The sequence below is a fragment of the Etheostoma spectabile genome, chromosome 4, assembly GCF_008692095.1.
Source record: "Etheostoma spectabile isolate EspeVRDwgs_2016 chromosome 4, UIUC_Espe_1.0, whole genome shotgun sequence".
In the NCBI taxonomy this organism is placed as follows: Eukaryota; Metazoa; Chordata; class Actinopteri; order Perciformes; family Percidae; genus Etheostoma; species Etheostoma spectabile.
Window position 1 is genome coordinate 34,599,038 of NC_045736.1, and position 16,941 is coordinate 34,615,978.

Consider the following 16,941-nt stretch of genomic DNA (forward strand, 5'->3'; position numbering starts at 1 on the left):
ACACACACACACACACACACAAACACACACCGAGTTGTCTACTCACCGTCCAGGTAACAATGAGTTCATTGCGGTCTCCTCCTCCACCTCCAAGACCGCTGGGGGCCACTGTGGGAGCTGAGCGCCAAATAATACAAACACAGTGGATCAGGGGAAAGTAGCATAAGTCAGGAAATAGATATTATGCTTTCAGTTCCTTCACCAACGTGAAGGGTGCAAGCTCTGTTTTTTTTAAAAATCTTACGACATGATTAGTTAAGTACATTTGGCAGACAGACATTAGGTTTTAACAGAATTGGCTTAATACCATTTGAGTGTGTAGGAACTTGAATGTCAGCTTGAATTTTTGTTTTTAAAGAGACTGCTTAAGCTTTTAATGTAGCCAGCTCATCATCTCAGCTTGAGTCTAAGGCTACATTAGCCGCTACTAGCATAACACACCTGAATCTTATGGCATCTATCCTGCAGCTGAGGTGTTGTACTCCACGCACCATCCCTCCTCAGTAGCCACACCCACTAGCCAGAATTTTCAGCCTCCTCTGCCAACTCTCTGAATGCCCGCTGTAGACTCGCCCCAGTCATCTCCACTGCCTGCAGAAGCTGGGCCGCTAATTTCCCTACGAAGCCCCTACACCCAAACTTCAACTGGGTGGATGGTTGTAGCCCAGCCAGCCTTCCTGTACTCGGCTGCTAACTAACTCCCAAGGAACAGTGAGCACGATGGCAATACCCTTGTTGACTGCTGGGGACCATATCACAACATCTGGTCTGATTTCAGGTGAAAACACTAAGGTTTCCCACGCGTTTCAAGTATTAAGTAGATGCGGGCAGGAAAGATTGAAGTCGATCCCTCTAACCCTGGACACAAACTGGTTGAACCCCTCTCCTCCGGCAGGAGGCCCCCCCACACATTCCTAGTCACTACATTAACTTTCATTTTGGACTATACATCTGCCCATTGCACAGCCTATATATTCTTGCAAATTCTACAATCAACCCATTCAGCCTCTTTTTTTCATTTTTTAAGTTATTTTGTATGTACAGTATGTATGTACAGTATGTATGTATGTATGTATGTATGTATGTATGTATGTATGTATGTATGCATGTTTGTATGTACGTATGTATGTATGTATGTATGTTTGTATGTATGTATGTATGTATGTATGTATGTATGTACAGTATGTATGGATGGAGGTATGGATGTATTTGTTTTACTAAATGTATTGTTTATTTCGTGTTCATGTTTAATAAGTTTGTTTGTTTCTTTATGTATGCAGCTTTCACCCAGGAAAATTCCACATATGTGTACTTATTGTGGCAATAAAACCTTTTCTGATTCCAATTTTTATTCTGAGAAGCATTTCCTGCTGCTGGCAGTTCCCCCTGACATGGCATAAGTTGTCAACAGAGCCCTGAGGAGTTGTTAGCTGCTACCCAGCAGATCTCCAGCAGCTCCGCCAGCTTCCGTAGCACCAAAAGCCACATTTTATCTTTTCATTTGTATTTCTGTTTTAGCAGTTTTCATGATGGTGATGTTTCTATTAGATCCTACTCTGATGCTGAGCTGCTTTGGCATTTTCTATACAGTATGTTCATGTAACCAGACTGTAATGTAAGTGTTATTGTAAGAGTAAGCATTATTGTCATACAACTTATTACAAACATGGGTTTATTTAATTCAATTCAAACTGAATTGAATTGAATAACCCCATGACTGTAATGAGATGAATGACAATAATGGTAGTGGGATTCCAGGGCAAACTTTGCCTTTGGTTTTCTGGATGCGACCTGTGGCCCCTCACCTGCTTGCTGTGTGCGGATGGTGTGTGAGGGCAGGCTGGCCTCGCCGCTGCCCAGGATGTTGCTGGCGATGACCTGGAATTCATAATCCATCCAGGGCATCAGTCCCATCACACGAGCCGACTCTGCATTCCCTTCGATGTTCACCGGCTCTGGTGTTCAGCGGGCAGATGTGTTTATTCACATGGAAAGATATGTGAAGCATCAATATTCAATATCCATTTATTCCCTAATGACAAAATGTCCATGATGCATTTTTCTAAGTACTTATTTAGGTTGACTCAGTTATCCCATTTAAAAAGCTATAACCAGTAAATGTTTGATGTTTGGTTTTTCTACTACTACTACTACTATTAATAATAATATTTTTTATTTTTGGGCGCCTTCCTAGACACTGAAAGTCACCTTACAAGACAACAAAATAATATTAATAATAATAATAATGGTAAAAAAAAAGAACATTAATAAGTACAGATGAGAAAAAATATGTTTTCAAGAGGATTTTGAAAAGGGAAAGCGAGTTAATTTTGCGAATGTCTGGTGGAAGGGAATTCGAGCGGCGAGGGGCAGAGATGGTAGTCAAACGGGAAGGAGGTGTAGTGAGGTAAATAGATGAATAGAATAGTTTTAATAGTTTACTGTAAGTGTTCATATTTGATTCTGTTTTGCCTTCCAGTTGTTCATAACCACTCACACATACACACATAGGTCTACACATCCTCATTTTAATTACATTTACGTAATTTATTTTATGCCTTATTTTTTTTCATGGTTTTCATGGATGTTTGTTTAATTCCAGGATTACTTGAGTTTAATTGGTCGATTTCAGGATTTCAGATTTTAGACTTATCATGTCTTTTTTCTTTTATTTGAGCCGCTTGAGTAACTTTCGCGTTCAGACTCATCTTCTTCTTCTCTGTTTGTGTACTTCCCACTTCTTCTGCCACTTTGTGTTTATCTATCGCGCTGCACACCGTTACGGACGAGTCCATTTCATCGTGAGAGTAGGGGGTGTTTTTAAAGTGTTTTGGGCCAGCCCAGTGTCAAATGAAAAAACAATGGGCCACCACTTTTATTGACATTATTATTGGCTGGTTCATGGGCGGACAACAATAAAAAAAAAAGCATGACTGAAGCATGTCGGCACACTGGAAAAGTGCCCGGTATGCCAGATGGCCAGTCCGCCCTTACACACACCCACCCACCCACCCACACACAACCACACACACACACACACACACACACACACACACACACACACACACACACACACACACACACACACACACACACACACACACACACACACACACACACACACCTGTCCTCATCTTCTTCCACCCTGCTGAGAGCGAGGACCGGCCCATGATGACATATTTGCCGATGGGACTGTGGTTATCGTAGCCACGACTCCACCTGAGCTCCACCGACGACTCAGCCACGTTCTTCACCAGTAGTCCTCCAGGAGGTCCTGGGGGGCCTGGACACAGCACAGAAATGTTAGCGTTTGACTGGGTAAATGAAGTAACAGGAGTTTGATCAGTACTGAATGATTCAGATATCCACATTTCTGCAGCAAGCCCCACCAATTCAAAGACACACATATCTTTCTGTTATCTGTACTGACACCTCAAACTAACCCGGAAGTGCTGCAAGGGTCTCAAGTAGCACCTGTAGTTATTACTGTGCAGAATGACCAACATCATATTTACCTATCAACATACTGTATTAAAAACAAAACATTGATATGGCAAAAAATAACAAGGAAACGGGACTCCATATGTTTTCACACTGACTTTTGTTTATGTGTTTTGCAGAACTGTGTCTCTGAATTTGATTGGTTTGTCTTCAAGGCTTTTTTTCTCGTGTTTCTGTAATAGTAAATGCAGTAATCTTGAGAAAATGACATAAGAAGACAGCTGTGAGGCACCTTACCTCGAACTACTAGTTTGGCTGAAGCCGAAGCGCTGTCCACCACAGTCTGAGCTGTGCACGTGTACATCCCTGCTTGACTCAGCTGAGCATTCACAATCAGCAGATCACCAATGTTTTCCTTCTGAAAGGGCACAGACAGAGCAAGACAGAGAACCGAGCACGTAAGTTCAACGCTGTGTTAGTCAGGATTCTAACAGACACAACAACATTACAGTGAACTTCCTGAGCTGAAGATTACAGGAGCTTATTTTCAGCTAGACCCACAGTGTCTTATCACATCAACACTCATTAAACCTTTAGACATAAAGGAACGGGGAAATGAAATAGATAATTAATCCCATTTAGGAGAGTGTTTCTGCCAGGCCCTGTGCTCAGGTACCATGAAATGTTCAATTTGCTGTCCTGAAATGAACTAATTATAGTTGGGAAATATCTTGCACATGGTCAACCAAGTTAAACTGAAAATGCTTGGAAGCCTGTTTTTTGGCATCCTTTCCCTCCAATCCAGAGTATGCTCTGCTATGCCACGCTACACCCTGTAACGCCCTGCAGTGCCCTGCTATGACATGAACTACTATGACTACAATTTGTAGACACTGTTCCATTATCTTTATTGTGACTGTTATTGCCACTGTTCATTACATCCCCAACTGGCACCGCCAGACACCACCTACCAAGAGCCTGGGTCTGTCCCAGGTTTCTTCCTAAAAGGGAGCTTTCCTCACCACTGTTGCACTAATTGCTTGCTAGATATAGCATACTATCTAGCTAGCTTACTGGAATTGTTGAGTTTTGGTAAATTATAGAATGTGGTCTAGACCTACTCCATCTGTAAAGTGTCTCAAGATAACTTTTCTTATGATTTGATACTATAAACAAACTTTTATTTTATTTTAATGATAGCTCTCCTATTACTCTCATTATATTCTTTTTTATTATACACTGATGTATGAAACTGCCAATTACATTGATTTACTTATTAATCAAAAGTGCCAGAATGCTGTTCTGGATGGTGCCGCCCCACTTTAAAGCCTGACCGTCCTGCTGCCACAAACACTAACTATAAAGCACCAAATGTGGAAAAGAGCCCAAATTAATGGACTATTTCCTCCTATTGAGAGCCACAGACACTGCTGGTAAGTCAGAAAGCACTGAGAGATGGTCTAACACATTGTTCATTTTGGTCTTTGAATGGGATTTGTTGAAAATAAGAAAAATGTGATGCTGATGGGCCGTCACGAGCTGTGCTTGAGGGGGGCACCAAAAATAGCCTATTAAAAAATCATCCACATCATGGCGATATTATTTCAGTATAAAAAAATTAGGCACTTTTAAGGCATGTATATCAAAAAACAGGCAGAACAATACTAAATTTCTCAAGAAAGTAACAATGGTGCCCCCCAAAACACACACATTAAGCTTCCCAAGCTCCCCCTGGGTGCCCTTCCCTATCTTAGTGGTCTCGTCTGTTGGATTGCACCTGGTCTAACAAAGTTTGACAGTAGGCTAGAAAGAAAGAAGAAGAAACTGCGAGATGATGCAGGTAAGTTCTTGTTTAAACGGGAAATGTGCTGCTGATGTAATGGTTAGTCTGCATACACCTCAAACTAGCTGACTATATTGCTAACGATGATAGCAAACTCAAATATGCTATAACTTAGGTGCAAGCTAAGTTGAGATTTTACTATTTAACAATATCTACGCATTTTAGAAGTGCCAGCTGGCTGTTATTTTACTGTAGATATTAAGCAGTAGTTTATGGTTTATTTTGACTTGACGTTGGTCAATACTTTCTCAGTAACAGTTAGTGCACAAGGTAGGCTAACAATTCATCTTGCTTCAGACCATTTATTACCATATAGCGTGCGATTAATAGTCTTTAGTCAAGCCAACCGTTTAAGGCTGCAGACCCGATGAGAAGGACAAACACAGCTACTTTTAAACATGATCAAAGACTTGGATATCAACAGGTTGATTTACGTATTTGACACCCCATGAATTGGTTACCATCTTATTTTTTGATATTGATGTTTTAATTTTCATGTGTTCATTTACAACAGATAGTGATTGGTATTTTCTGTTCTTCCAGAGCATCTGGGGGAATGTGCAGAGGGGGATTCAGATACTCAAAAATGGACAATATGAAGGGACTCTAAACAAGGCTGGTGTGGAAATGTTCAGATTACATCAACACTACACTGAAAGCCATGTATACAGTTTAGTCTGAATATCGTCTTTTTCAGAATTAGAACAAAAAACAGAATGTTATGTGCATGCACACGTAATCAGTGATGTCCCCTCTTCCCATACACTGCCTCACAAAATCACCCACACAGAACTTGATCAAAAACACTGGAATGTGCAAACCTCCATGCAGCAGAATTGTTCTTCAGGGCTTCCAGTCTGACACACAAAATATCCCTCCCACCCTCTCTATACCTCGCCTGGCAAGACTCACCCCCTCCACCCGATGGTACGGCCCGGCCGAGGCCTCCAGATCCAGAAGGACCCCGTTGAGGGCCCAGGTGAAGGTGAGGTCCATGGTGGGGTCGTGGGAAGCGTGACACTGTAGCGTCACGTTCTCCCCCTGGTTGATGTCAGCGTTGGAAGGAGCCAGCGTGATCTTGGTGGCATCTGCATAGTTTAGGCAGAAAATTAAAGCTAATTCAGAAGAAAACTAGTGGCAGTGGTGTGAACGTTTGTGGCTCTATGAGAACCACGTTTGAATATACAAGAAGAAATCCTCTAAAATAAAGAGAAAGTTGATGTTTCCTGATAGGCGACTGTAACATAATGAGGCCAGTTTTCGCATCCCATCAATCAAGCTTTCTCACATCTGACATTTGGGCATGTCCAAGCAGGTAAAGCACAGTTGGCTCACTGTCATGGCATTCGGAGACTTGATAGAATAGAGCAATTGTAAACAAACATTTGTTTCACCTGTTGTTGCCTGCAATGAAAAATGTCAAAATGTCTGCTGAGAAAAAGGTCCTTTAGAAAGAAAACCCCAACTGGGGATTTGCTCAGGTGAAAGATAACAACGCTTTTCAAGTAGCGTTCTATTTAAATAGGCTTGTGGTATGTGGGGAGAGTCCAGATTATGTGAAAGTGACATTGTTATTCTTAATAGTCTATCTGCAGATTAGAAGTGTTTATACTAAGTATTAGAAAGATCAATTAATTATAATGTGTAATACCTTCTTCTTCTTTAACAATCATGAAAAGGCCTGCTAAGAGACAAAACCTAACACATAAACTGTGTGTGCTGTCATTTTTCTCATATAGCCTTTAAGATTTTAAAAAGATTTTAAAACTTTACATCACACAAAAAAATAAACCCTCATTTTTATTAAGGATCCATTTGTTTTGTTTTTAAAGCATTGTGACCACACTATGTACTGAGCAGGACATTTTACAAATAAAATTTGTCAGTGCTCTCTGGTGAACAAACTAGTTTTAAATTTAATTAATTTTTATTATACTTTAAACCATTTTTTATTTTATTTTTGACATTAGTTAAAACATATGTTTGACATGTCTGTACTACAATTTTGTGCTATTTATCTGCCATATATGCCATACAGATATATCTGTAATAAGATAATACACCAATACAGTACATGAGCCCAGTTGATTTATTGGTTTTAGTGCTAATTTGTGATTTTGTTTTCCCAATTACTTCGGATTTCAAGAAATATTAATTTGTGTTTTAATCATTAAGACTTCAGTTTATGGTCAAAGATACGTTTTCCACTGGAAAATTCAACTTTGCTTAAAGTTAAAGGTAGCTTATGGGTCACAGGTGACTGACAGTTGTAGTTTTCAGATTACAAGGCTACTGACTTTGGATGTTTTGCTTTATTTTTTGTGTGTGTGTGTGTGTGTGTGTGTGTGTGTATGTGTGTGTGTGTGTGTGCATGTGCGTGCGTGTACCTCTGACAGACAGGTGTCCGGTGCTATTGGCTTTGCCCAGGTAGTTTTCAGCAAAGCAGGTGTATTTCCCCTCATCTGCCCTGCTGATGTTGTTGATCCATAACACGCCGTCTGGAGTTACTGTGACTCTGTGAAGACAGCAGCATGTGGAGGGTAAAGAGAGCCCGCTGCCAACTCAATGCATGCAGGGGGGTGGACAGAATATTGGAAACAACTCTCATTTAATGGATTACATTCAATATTAACATTTTCTTTAAATATAATCAAAGAGCACTATCCGTTTCCTCCATCGCAAGACAGTAGAACAGGTCAACATTATTAAAACAACTTGGACTCACTAAAATCTCAAATCTAAAAATGATCTCAGCAGAGATTATCTGTCATTTGTAAACTCAGAGCACTTTCTGTTGCCCCCACACCTCCTGTTGTTACTTTAAAAAATCATAATCCAACCAATACTGCTGTACTGTTACTCCTGTTTCTAAAGCATGCTCACCATTTCTATTTCTCTTTCCCCGACAACAACATGCATCACAAAGATAGTATTTGTGTTAGTGCTACTGTATTTAAGTGTGTTGTGTCATACAGGTGTTCCTATTATTGCATCAACCACCTGTATGCCTACTCTCACTTTAGTGGTAGCAGTGATACTGAAGCGGTTGAATATATCCCCTGTATGCTTTAAAATATACATCCATTTCAGGTTTTGATTCCCCACTCTGAAAGGTTTCCCATCCACATGATCCCAGCTGCTCTGCTTCAGCTTGCTGCTGAAAATTCTGTTTATTTACAAATTAGTTCTTGGTTCATTTTATTCTCCAAACTCAATGTTAAGAGTCTGTGGTGAGGTCACTAGTCACAAAAGAAGAAACCACGTGTGATTAGCAAAAAAATAAACAATTTTCCGATCAATATTAAAATAAGTTATTGCCTAATTTCGTTTAGAGCTACTGTCACTTTTGACCTGCAGTACTGTACTCACATGAAACACTTCTATTAGTATGCGACTAAGAAGTGTTATTGATGTAACACATGTCTCACACATCTGTCTTTTTCTGTTTTATGTTGTTGGTTTTTTACTGTATATTTCTGTCTGTCTATTGTGCTGCTGTCTTGGCCAGGACTCCCTTGTAAAAGAGATTCTGAATCTCAATGGGATTATTCCTGGTAAAATAAAGGTTAATAAAAAAAATAAAAAACTGATTGTTGTCAACAGTCTGGTCTTTTCACTGCTGCCTGGCAGCTACACACACGAGTGCACCAAGAGAGAACAAACCCACCCTACAATTTATGGGAAACCGGAATCAGAACCTGTGTTAAATTCAATGCAACATTAATAAGAGTGCAACAATGCATCAGCTGCAACATTATCCCTGCCACGGATGTGTTTTACATCAACATCAAAGGCACATGGCATATGGGTTATTATAAATCCCACGCAACTCCTAGGCAAGTCCTGCCCTACGAAGCAGACCGATTGGTTGGAGTTAGGTAATAACCTTGAGTAGTTAAGGTTAGGATAGCAGACCTGAATCGGTTTACGTTACCTTGCCCAAGCAGGGACGCCTGGACAATAGTAGAGTTAGATGCTATTGAAGGGAGGGTCCCTCATAGAAGTTGCATGGCTTTCATTACAGATACGGACAGCCGATGATCTCATATAAGCAGGTTTGACACCATGACAACTTGTGGAGCCATTGTGCTTCAAGCTAAATATGTGATGACGAACATAAAACTAGCTTAGGTATGGCATGGCCATCGGTCGGAATCAAACCCTGGCCATCAGGACTGAACGTTGGTACATCAGGCACACGCTCAACTAGGTGGGCTACCAGGGCTGATCTTGTTGTAGAATTGTATAAAAATTTTGACGGCAAAAACATTGGCACTTGACAGACATGTTGATACATCACAGCTCATCTCTGCATGCTGTAGGCTGTTAACATACCCATTATGTTTCATAGCTCTGACTGGTTGTAGGTTTATCCAATCAAGTCATTTACAGCTGTTGACAATGCTCCTCAGAAATTAAAAAATGAACTGAGAGTTTCCAGACTAACTCACATTGTCTGGAGATGTCACACTAAGACTCAAGCTATCTGGCAGACATATGTCATATTCACTCTTACTTTTAAACTGTGGAAAAAAGGTATCACTTACATTCTCCAAACAGCTGGAAACAGCTAATTTGTTGCTTGGTGGACACCCACTGAATGTGACTGCCCCCCAGGACAGAGGAACTAAAGAACTGTGTTGTGTTTTTGCGAACTATGGACTGACTCAGCATGTGACACAGGCCACACACAATAAGGGACACAACTAGGGCTGCACAATTATGGCCAAAATGATTATCACGATTATTTTGATCACTATTAAGAGCACAATTAATTATCACGACTATTTATTGATTTCAACCATAACAATTTTTTTGTCACATAGGCTATGTATAACTGCTTTCACATTGTGCTACATTCCTCTTTTACTGGTTCCACTTATTATTTATTCATCAATCTCATTCTCTATTTCAGAGCTGTTTATACTGTTCATATCGTAATATAATACTTATATATTAACATAATAAACAGACGTTTATTATGTTTATTCACGTTTATAACTTTGAATTAAGAAATGCAAGGGAGTCTTTCTTCTCTGACATTATTGCCAGATACAATAATAACTCACTTACTTTGTTTGCAACTATCGATGGACTAACAAACCCTCCCGTACCAGTAATATCTGAACTTTTATCCACTAAGACCTGCAACGAATTTGCCATCTTCTTCACAGATAAAATTCAGAAAATTAGACAAACAGTAAATGCGTCCATATCAAATACAGGACCTGTGTTGTCACAGAGACCAAGCAAAATAAATTCCTTTATGACACAATTTCATATGATAAACCACAACAACCTGGAGGACATTATATATATAACAATTGAAAAACTCCTCCTGTTGCCCTGATGTTCTACCAACAAACAAGCTGTTTGGCTTCAGATCTCCTACAAACACATCTCTTCTTACAGGTATCTTCCCACAGGCCCTGAAAACCTCAGTCATCAAGTCACTGTTAAGAACAACTTAAATATGTCACTAATGAGCACTTATCGGCCAATATCAAACCTTCAATTTTAAGTAAAATCATTGAAAAAGCTGTATTTTGCCAACTCAACCTTTTCTTGTCAGTAAACAACAGTTTTGATGCCTTCCAGTCGGGTTTCCGACCACACCACAACACTGAAACAGCTCTTGTGAAAGTCTTTAATGACATCCACTCTAACGCAGATAATGAAAAAACCTCAGTGTTGGTGTTACTTGATCTTAGTGCGGCATTTGACGTGGTCGACCATGAGATACTACTAGATCGATTGGAAACTGGGTTCACCTTTCTGGATCAGTTCTAATCTGGTTTGAATCCTATCGGCAGAATAGGGACTATTTTGTGTCAATAGAACATCGTGTATCTGAGCGTAAAACTATGATGTACAGAATTCCCCAAGGCTCAATTCTGGGACCTCTCCTTTTCATCTACATGCTTCCACTGGCTCAGATTATGGAAAATAACAAGATAAGTCACAATAGCTATGCGGATGACAAACAACTATAAATATCTTTAACGCCAGGAGACTATAGTCCAATACAAAAACTGACAAATTGCATTGAACAAATCAACAACTGGATGTGCCAAAATGGTCTTAACTAAATACAGAAAAAACTGAGGTAGAGCAAAGGAGTAGCAATTGAATGTCAGCACTCAGCTTCAATGTCACTCTTAAAAACAAGAGACAAAGCAAAAAATGTTGGTGTAGTGATGGACTTAGACCTGAATTTCAACAGCTACATTAACACAATAACAAAGTCAGCCTACTTCCAGCTTAAGAATATATTAAGTCTTAGAAGACTTATGGCTCAGCAGGATTTGGAAAAACTTGTTTGTGCTTTTATCTTCAGTAGACTTAGGTTGAATCCCATTCCTTCGTCTTACCCCTACCCCTTACCCCTTACCCTCGTTTTTGCGCGTTCACGCGGGACCTAGTGGTGTCACAATTGTTAGGGGTAGGGGATAGACCAAGGGGTGTATACCCCTAGGAACCGAGTGTGGACGCGACCTCACTTGTAAACACACAAGCAGTGTGTGGCTGCCGCATCGACCAGAGAGACACATAAATGTAAGTACTTTCGGCTTAAATAATTGATTAAAAAGTTACGACAGTCTTGTTTTGTGGTCTATGCAGTCCTGTGCATATATACTTGCAACCATGTTCTTAACTGAAACTTTTTAAAAATCGCTAGCTTGCAATGCTAACGCTAATCGCTAACGCTAACGTTGATTTGCACAACAGTCCCGCATTTCTCTGCCTTGAATGGACTGTATACATCGCATAGATTGTATATATATATATATATATACAATCTATGCGATGTATACACTCACCGGCCACTTTATTAGGTACCCCATGCTAGTAACGGGTTGGACCCCCTTTTGCCTTCAGAACTGCCTCAATTCTTCGTGGCATAGATTCAACAAGGTGCTGGAAGCATTCCTCAGGGAGTTTGGTCCATATTGACATGATGGCATCACACAGTTGCCGCAGATTTGTCGGCTGCACATCCATGATGCGAATCTCCCGTTCCACCACATCCCAAAGATGCTCTTTTGGATTGAGATCTGGTGACTGTGGAGGCCATTTGAGTAGAGCGAACTCATTGTCATGTTCAAGAAACCAGTCTGTGATGATTCCATTTTTATGACATGGCGCATTATCCTGCTGAAAGTAGCCATCAGAAGTTGGTACATTATGGTCATAAAGGGATGACATTCAGCAACAATACTCAGGTAGGCTGTGGCGTTGCAACGATGCTCAATTGTACCAAGGGGCCCAAAGAGTGCCAGAAAATATTCCCCACACCATGACACCACCACCAACAGCCTGAACCGTTGATACAAGGCAGGATGGATCCATGCTTTCATGTGTAGACGCCAAATTCTGACCCTACCATCCGACTGTCGCAGCAGAAATCGGACTCATCAGACCAGGCAACGTTTTTCCAATCTTCTATTGTCCAATTTCTATGAGCTTGTGCAAATTGTAGTCTCAGTTTCCTGTTCTTAGCTGAAAGGAGTGGCACCCGATGTGGTCTTCTGCTGCTGTGAGCCCATCTGCCTCAAAGTTCGACTACTGTGCGTTCAGAGATGCTCTTCTGCCCACCTTGGTTGTAACGGGTGGTTATTTGAGTCACTGTTGCCCTTCTATCAGCTCGAACCAGTCTGGCCATTCTCCTCTGACCTCTGGCATCAACAAGGCATTTCCGCCCACAGAACTGCCGCTCACTGGATGTTTTTTTTTTTCGACCATTCTCTGTAAACCCTAGAGATGGTTGTGCGTGAAAATCCCAGTAGATTAGCAGTTTCTGAAATACTCAGACCAGCCCTTCTGGCACCAACAATCATGCCACGTCAAAGTCACTCAAATCACCTTTCTTCCCCATACTGTGCTCGGTTTGAACTGCAGGAGATCTCTTGACCATGTCTACATGCCTAAATGCACTGAGTTGCCGCCATGTGATTGGCTGCTTAGAAATTAAGTGTTAACGAGCAGTTGGACAGGTGTACCTAATAAAGTGGCCGGTGAGTGTATAATAATAATGTATATATATACTAATATTAACGGTCTATGAAACATTGCTACGTGCTTTACATATACAGCCCTGTATCACACAGGAGGACACAGCAGCTCACAGCAGCTGATCCACTTTGGGCCTGAAAATGAGGAGAAGTTTCCTAAATCATATGTTCATGTTGTACCCATTCATTATTGCATTGGTACTGTATTAGTGTAATAATTCCTGTTCATGCACTTGTATATTGTTGTTGGTTTTGATATGGGACACTGATGAAATGTGAGGCCAACAGGCTTCAGACTGGTCTGGAATATCAGAATAGCTGTAGCTAGTCAATTTGTTTGTTTGTGGTCTTGTGTGTATTTTTTTAGTTTCACACATATGAGTGCCTTTTTATGTGTGTGACATGTTAGTTATGGTTCTAATAGTTGATAATGGTTCTGTAACATCATTTTATGTAGTGTTTTTTGCCTGTTATGTTTAATTTATCAGCAATAAAGTTAACAAAATGTTTTTCTGAACATCAATGACATTCAAAACGGTGATAACTAAAACAGATATACAACACACCATGTAGACAGGGTGTATATGTATGTACACATGATACATGTGTATACATATTGCAAACAGACCTAAGTACTACACAGATAAGAACATCTGCCTCTGCACCACCAAAGTGAACATAAAATAACTATAAAATATATAAATGCATATGACACTGTTGTCAAAACCCACACAAAGTGGAAGTTTGTGATCGATACTGTATGGTGATGTAACCAAGTGGTGTCCCATTTCTTAGGGGTATGTTTTCACCCCTACCCCTTACCCCTTGGTTTCAAGGGCCAAACAAGGAGAAGCAGTGATCAGTTATTATGCTCCACATATCTGGAACAAACTACCAGAAAACTGCAAGTCTGCCCCAACTTTCAGCTCTTTTAAATCAAGGCTGTAGACCTTTCTGTTTGATGTTGTGTTTCCTTAATTTTTTATATTGAACAGTGAATTTTATTCTTGTATTTTATTTCATATTAAATTTGAATACGGAACTGTGAATTTTACTATTGGATATTTTTTCTTGTATTAATTGTTATACTGAACTTTTAATGTTTGATGTTTTATGTGAAGCAATTAGAGTTTCCTTGTGCTGAAATGTGCTTTATAAATAAAATTGTCTTGCCTTGATGTGTTTGGACTAAAGGAGGATAGCATGGAGTGCTAGGTAATTAGATGCTGTCAATCACGCACACTGATGATTAAAACTAAATGGGTAGGTGACCTAATTGCCTTTGAATTAGCAATTTAGTCCTTACTCAAACAACATTTTAAGGGTTTGCCAATCACTAAGCATTCAAACGTCGATAAATTCACATGTAGAACAATATTAATATGAGGTGGGCAAACCCTGACAAACCTTTCTTTCAATCAATCAAAAGAACTTTATTTTTCCTGTGTTTGTGGTCAGGCACATTCAATTATTGTTTGTTCAGCAGTCTGATGGATGCTGGTACAAAGGTAGACATGGCAGAATCTCCTCCCTGAAGGTACTGGTTGTTGAGATTATGTGTCGGATCCGATATGATGAGTTTACTTTTCCTGATGGCTTGCTTCTCAAATATGGCTTAGAGTGGTCTGGGGTTGTCCAATGATTTTCCCGCTCATTTTTATGATTCTGTTGAGGGGATTTGTTTTTGACTCATGGTTGTGTGCCAAACATGGTTGTGTGTTTGGCCTTAAACCCCCTCTGAATCAATAGATACACACCAACACTCAGGTGGTTACAGACTTCCCATGCATCTGTGACAGAATCTGATGAAATCAGCAGCAATAAATCCTCCGATACATACGCACAGCATTATGGTAAGTCACTTTTGATCTCACCTCCAAGTAGGCATCTTGTTTTTTTTTTTATCGTTTCACAGTTGACATGTTTTTTTTTTTAATGAGCTGCATCTTTTAGAGTGTGCAGAAACTGAGGGCTTGCTCACCCTGCAGATGGTGACATTATTTATCGCTTGAATCTGAAGTTGCCAGAGTGGACACGCGTCATCATTTGCCTGGAGCAGGGTAGGACTGCGGCAAAGACCTCACTATCAAGAGAATGTAGAGTCTACTGCTATATCAGTAAATTATACATATAGGAGACATTCACTACAGTAATGTGTAATTTAATCATTCTCATTTGTTCGTCCAGATTCCTGTAAATATCTAACACTTCCTACTGAGAAGCCATTAATTCTACACCAAGCTCTTTATCTACGGACCTAGTCTAGATGTACTGTACATGCAAAGGTTCTTTTAAAACAGTTTTTTCTATGCATCTTTGCCTTTCATCCACACAAACTGCGTTTTAGGTCTCTGAAAATCTTTTTTATAAATACCAGCCAGGGTGAAGATGTTAAGAAACTGTTTTCAGTATTGACATGTAGACAGGGAAAACTGTGTTTTTTTCTTGCAACGCCAGAGTAAGCATATCTGTGTGGATGTCCAGGTATTCTGTTAACTTCAGTTTCTCTATTTCAGGTATATTCTATATTGTGTGTTATTTATTTGTTTTGCAATAGAGAACTCTAAACTCATTCTCTGAAATCACAGCACAAGTCTCCCTCAGGCAAATACCCACCAGAAGGAAATGAGGGATATAGAAATATTGTAAAATGACCAGTATTTGTTTAACAAGGTTTTAAAGTGTGAAGCATTTGCGCTGTACTATGTATGGAAATCAGACTGATTGAGTATTACCTGCTGCTGTTGGTGAGCAGCTCTGTCCCACGGCTCCAAAACAGGCTAGGCTTGGGGGCAGCTCGAGGGCGACACTCCATCTTCACCTGTCCCCCTCTGGCTGCTGGGATCAGTCTCCTTACTGGATTCAACCGGAAGTCAGGGGCCTGAACTGGAAGGACAGGACGCAGTATAAAGTCCCAATCACAACACAGAGGGAGATGGATGAGATGCAGAAAGAGGATGGAGCGAGGAATAATGAAAGACACGCAGAATGCTTTTAACTTGAAGCAAGAGATTAGTACAGTATTAACCTTGATGTTATCATTGAGAAATGTAAATTTGGGAATGATAATCTTTTCAAGTTATGAATCAACAAAATGAATTGTTGTTTTACAGACAGTGCTCCTTGCACCTTACCTTGGACTCTGAGCTCGGCAGTGGAGTATACTGTGCCATGTTTGTTCTCAGCCACACACTGGTACATCCCAGAATCCTCCAGGGCCAGGTTACTGATTTTAAGACGAGCCCCGTTAACCTCTACCCGGTCCTAGGGGGATGGGGGATGGGGGGGACAAAGCATACGCGTCTTGTGCATATGTGAGCTGTGGTGTGTGGGAATTAAAATGTCACAATCAATTCCACTTCACCCAGTAAGGGGGAGAACTCCTACCCACTTTTCCCCACCAACTGAAATATTTGTCAACTGAAACTCAACTGTACAATGTTTTTGAGCTTGCTTAACTTCGGGATTTTGCTTTTGATTTGTTCTTACACTTCAGAAAAATGTTAAGTCACAAAACCCTCATTCATATAATAATTTCCACTCTCTGAGAAGCCAATTGGGACTAATAATAAAAGATGAAATTTAAATGTGGTAAAATCCGAGGCAAATGTTACTAAACATGCCATGACACAGACAATTTACCGG

The 16,941-nt window shown here is 40.2% G+C and overlaps 1 protein-coding gene across 1 annotated transcript in view; it reads right to left on the minus strand.

Annotated features, from left to right (window-relative positions):
• The window catches only part of cntn2 (contactin 2), a 92,813-nt gene that overhangs the window by 13,633 nt on the left and 62,239 nt on the right, over positions 1-16,941 (minus strand). Inside the window, exons 10-17 of the mRNA XM_032513171.1 lie at positions 16,431-16,560; positions 16,032-16,182; positions 7,672-7,799; positions 6,197-6,372; positions 3,739-3,859; positions 3,125-3,283; positions 1,806-1,955; positions 47-117 (exon numbers count right to left, since the gene is read on the minus strand). Of these exons, the coding sequence (XP_032369062.1) occupies positions 47-117; positions 1,806-1,955; positions 3,125-3,283; positions 3,739-3,859; positions 6,197-6,372; positions 7,672-7,799; positions 16,032-16,182; positions 16,431-16,560 (1,086 nt within the window). The remainder of the gene's footprint in view (positions 1-46; positions 118-1,805; positions 1,956-3,124; positions 3,284-3,738; positions 3,860-6,196; positions 6,373-7,671; positions 7,800-16,031; positions 16,183-16,430; positions 16,561-16,941) is intronic.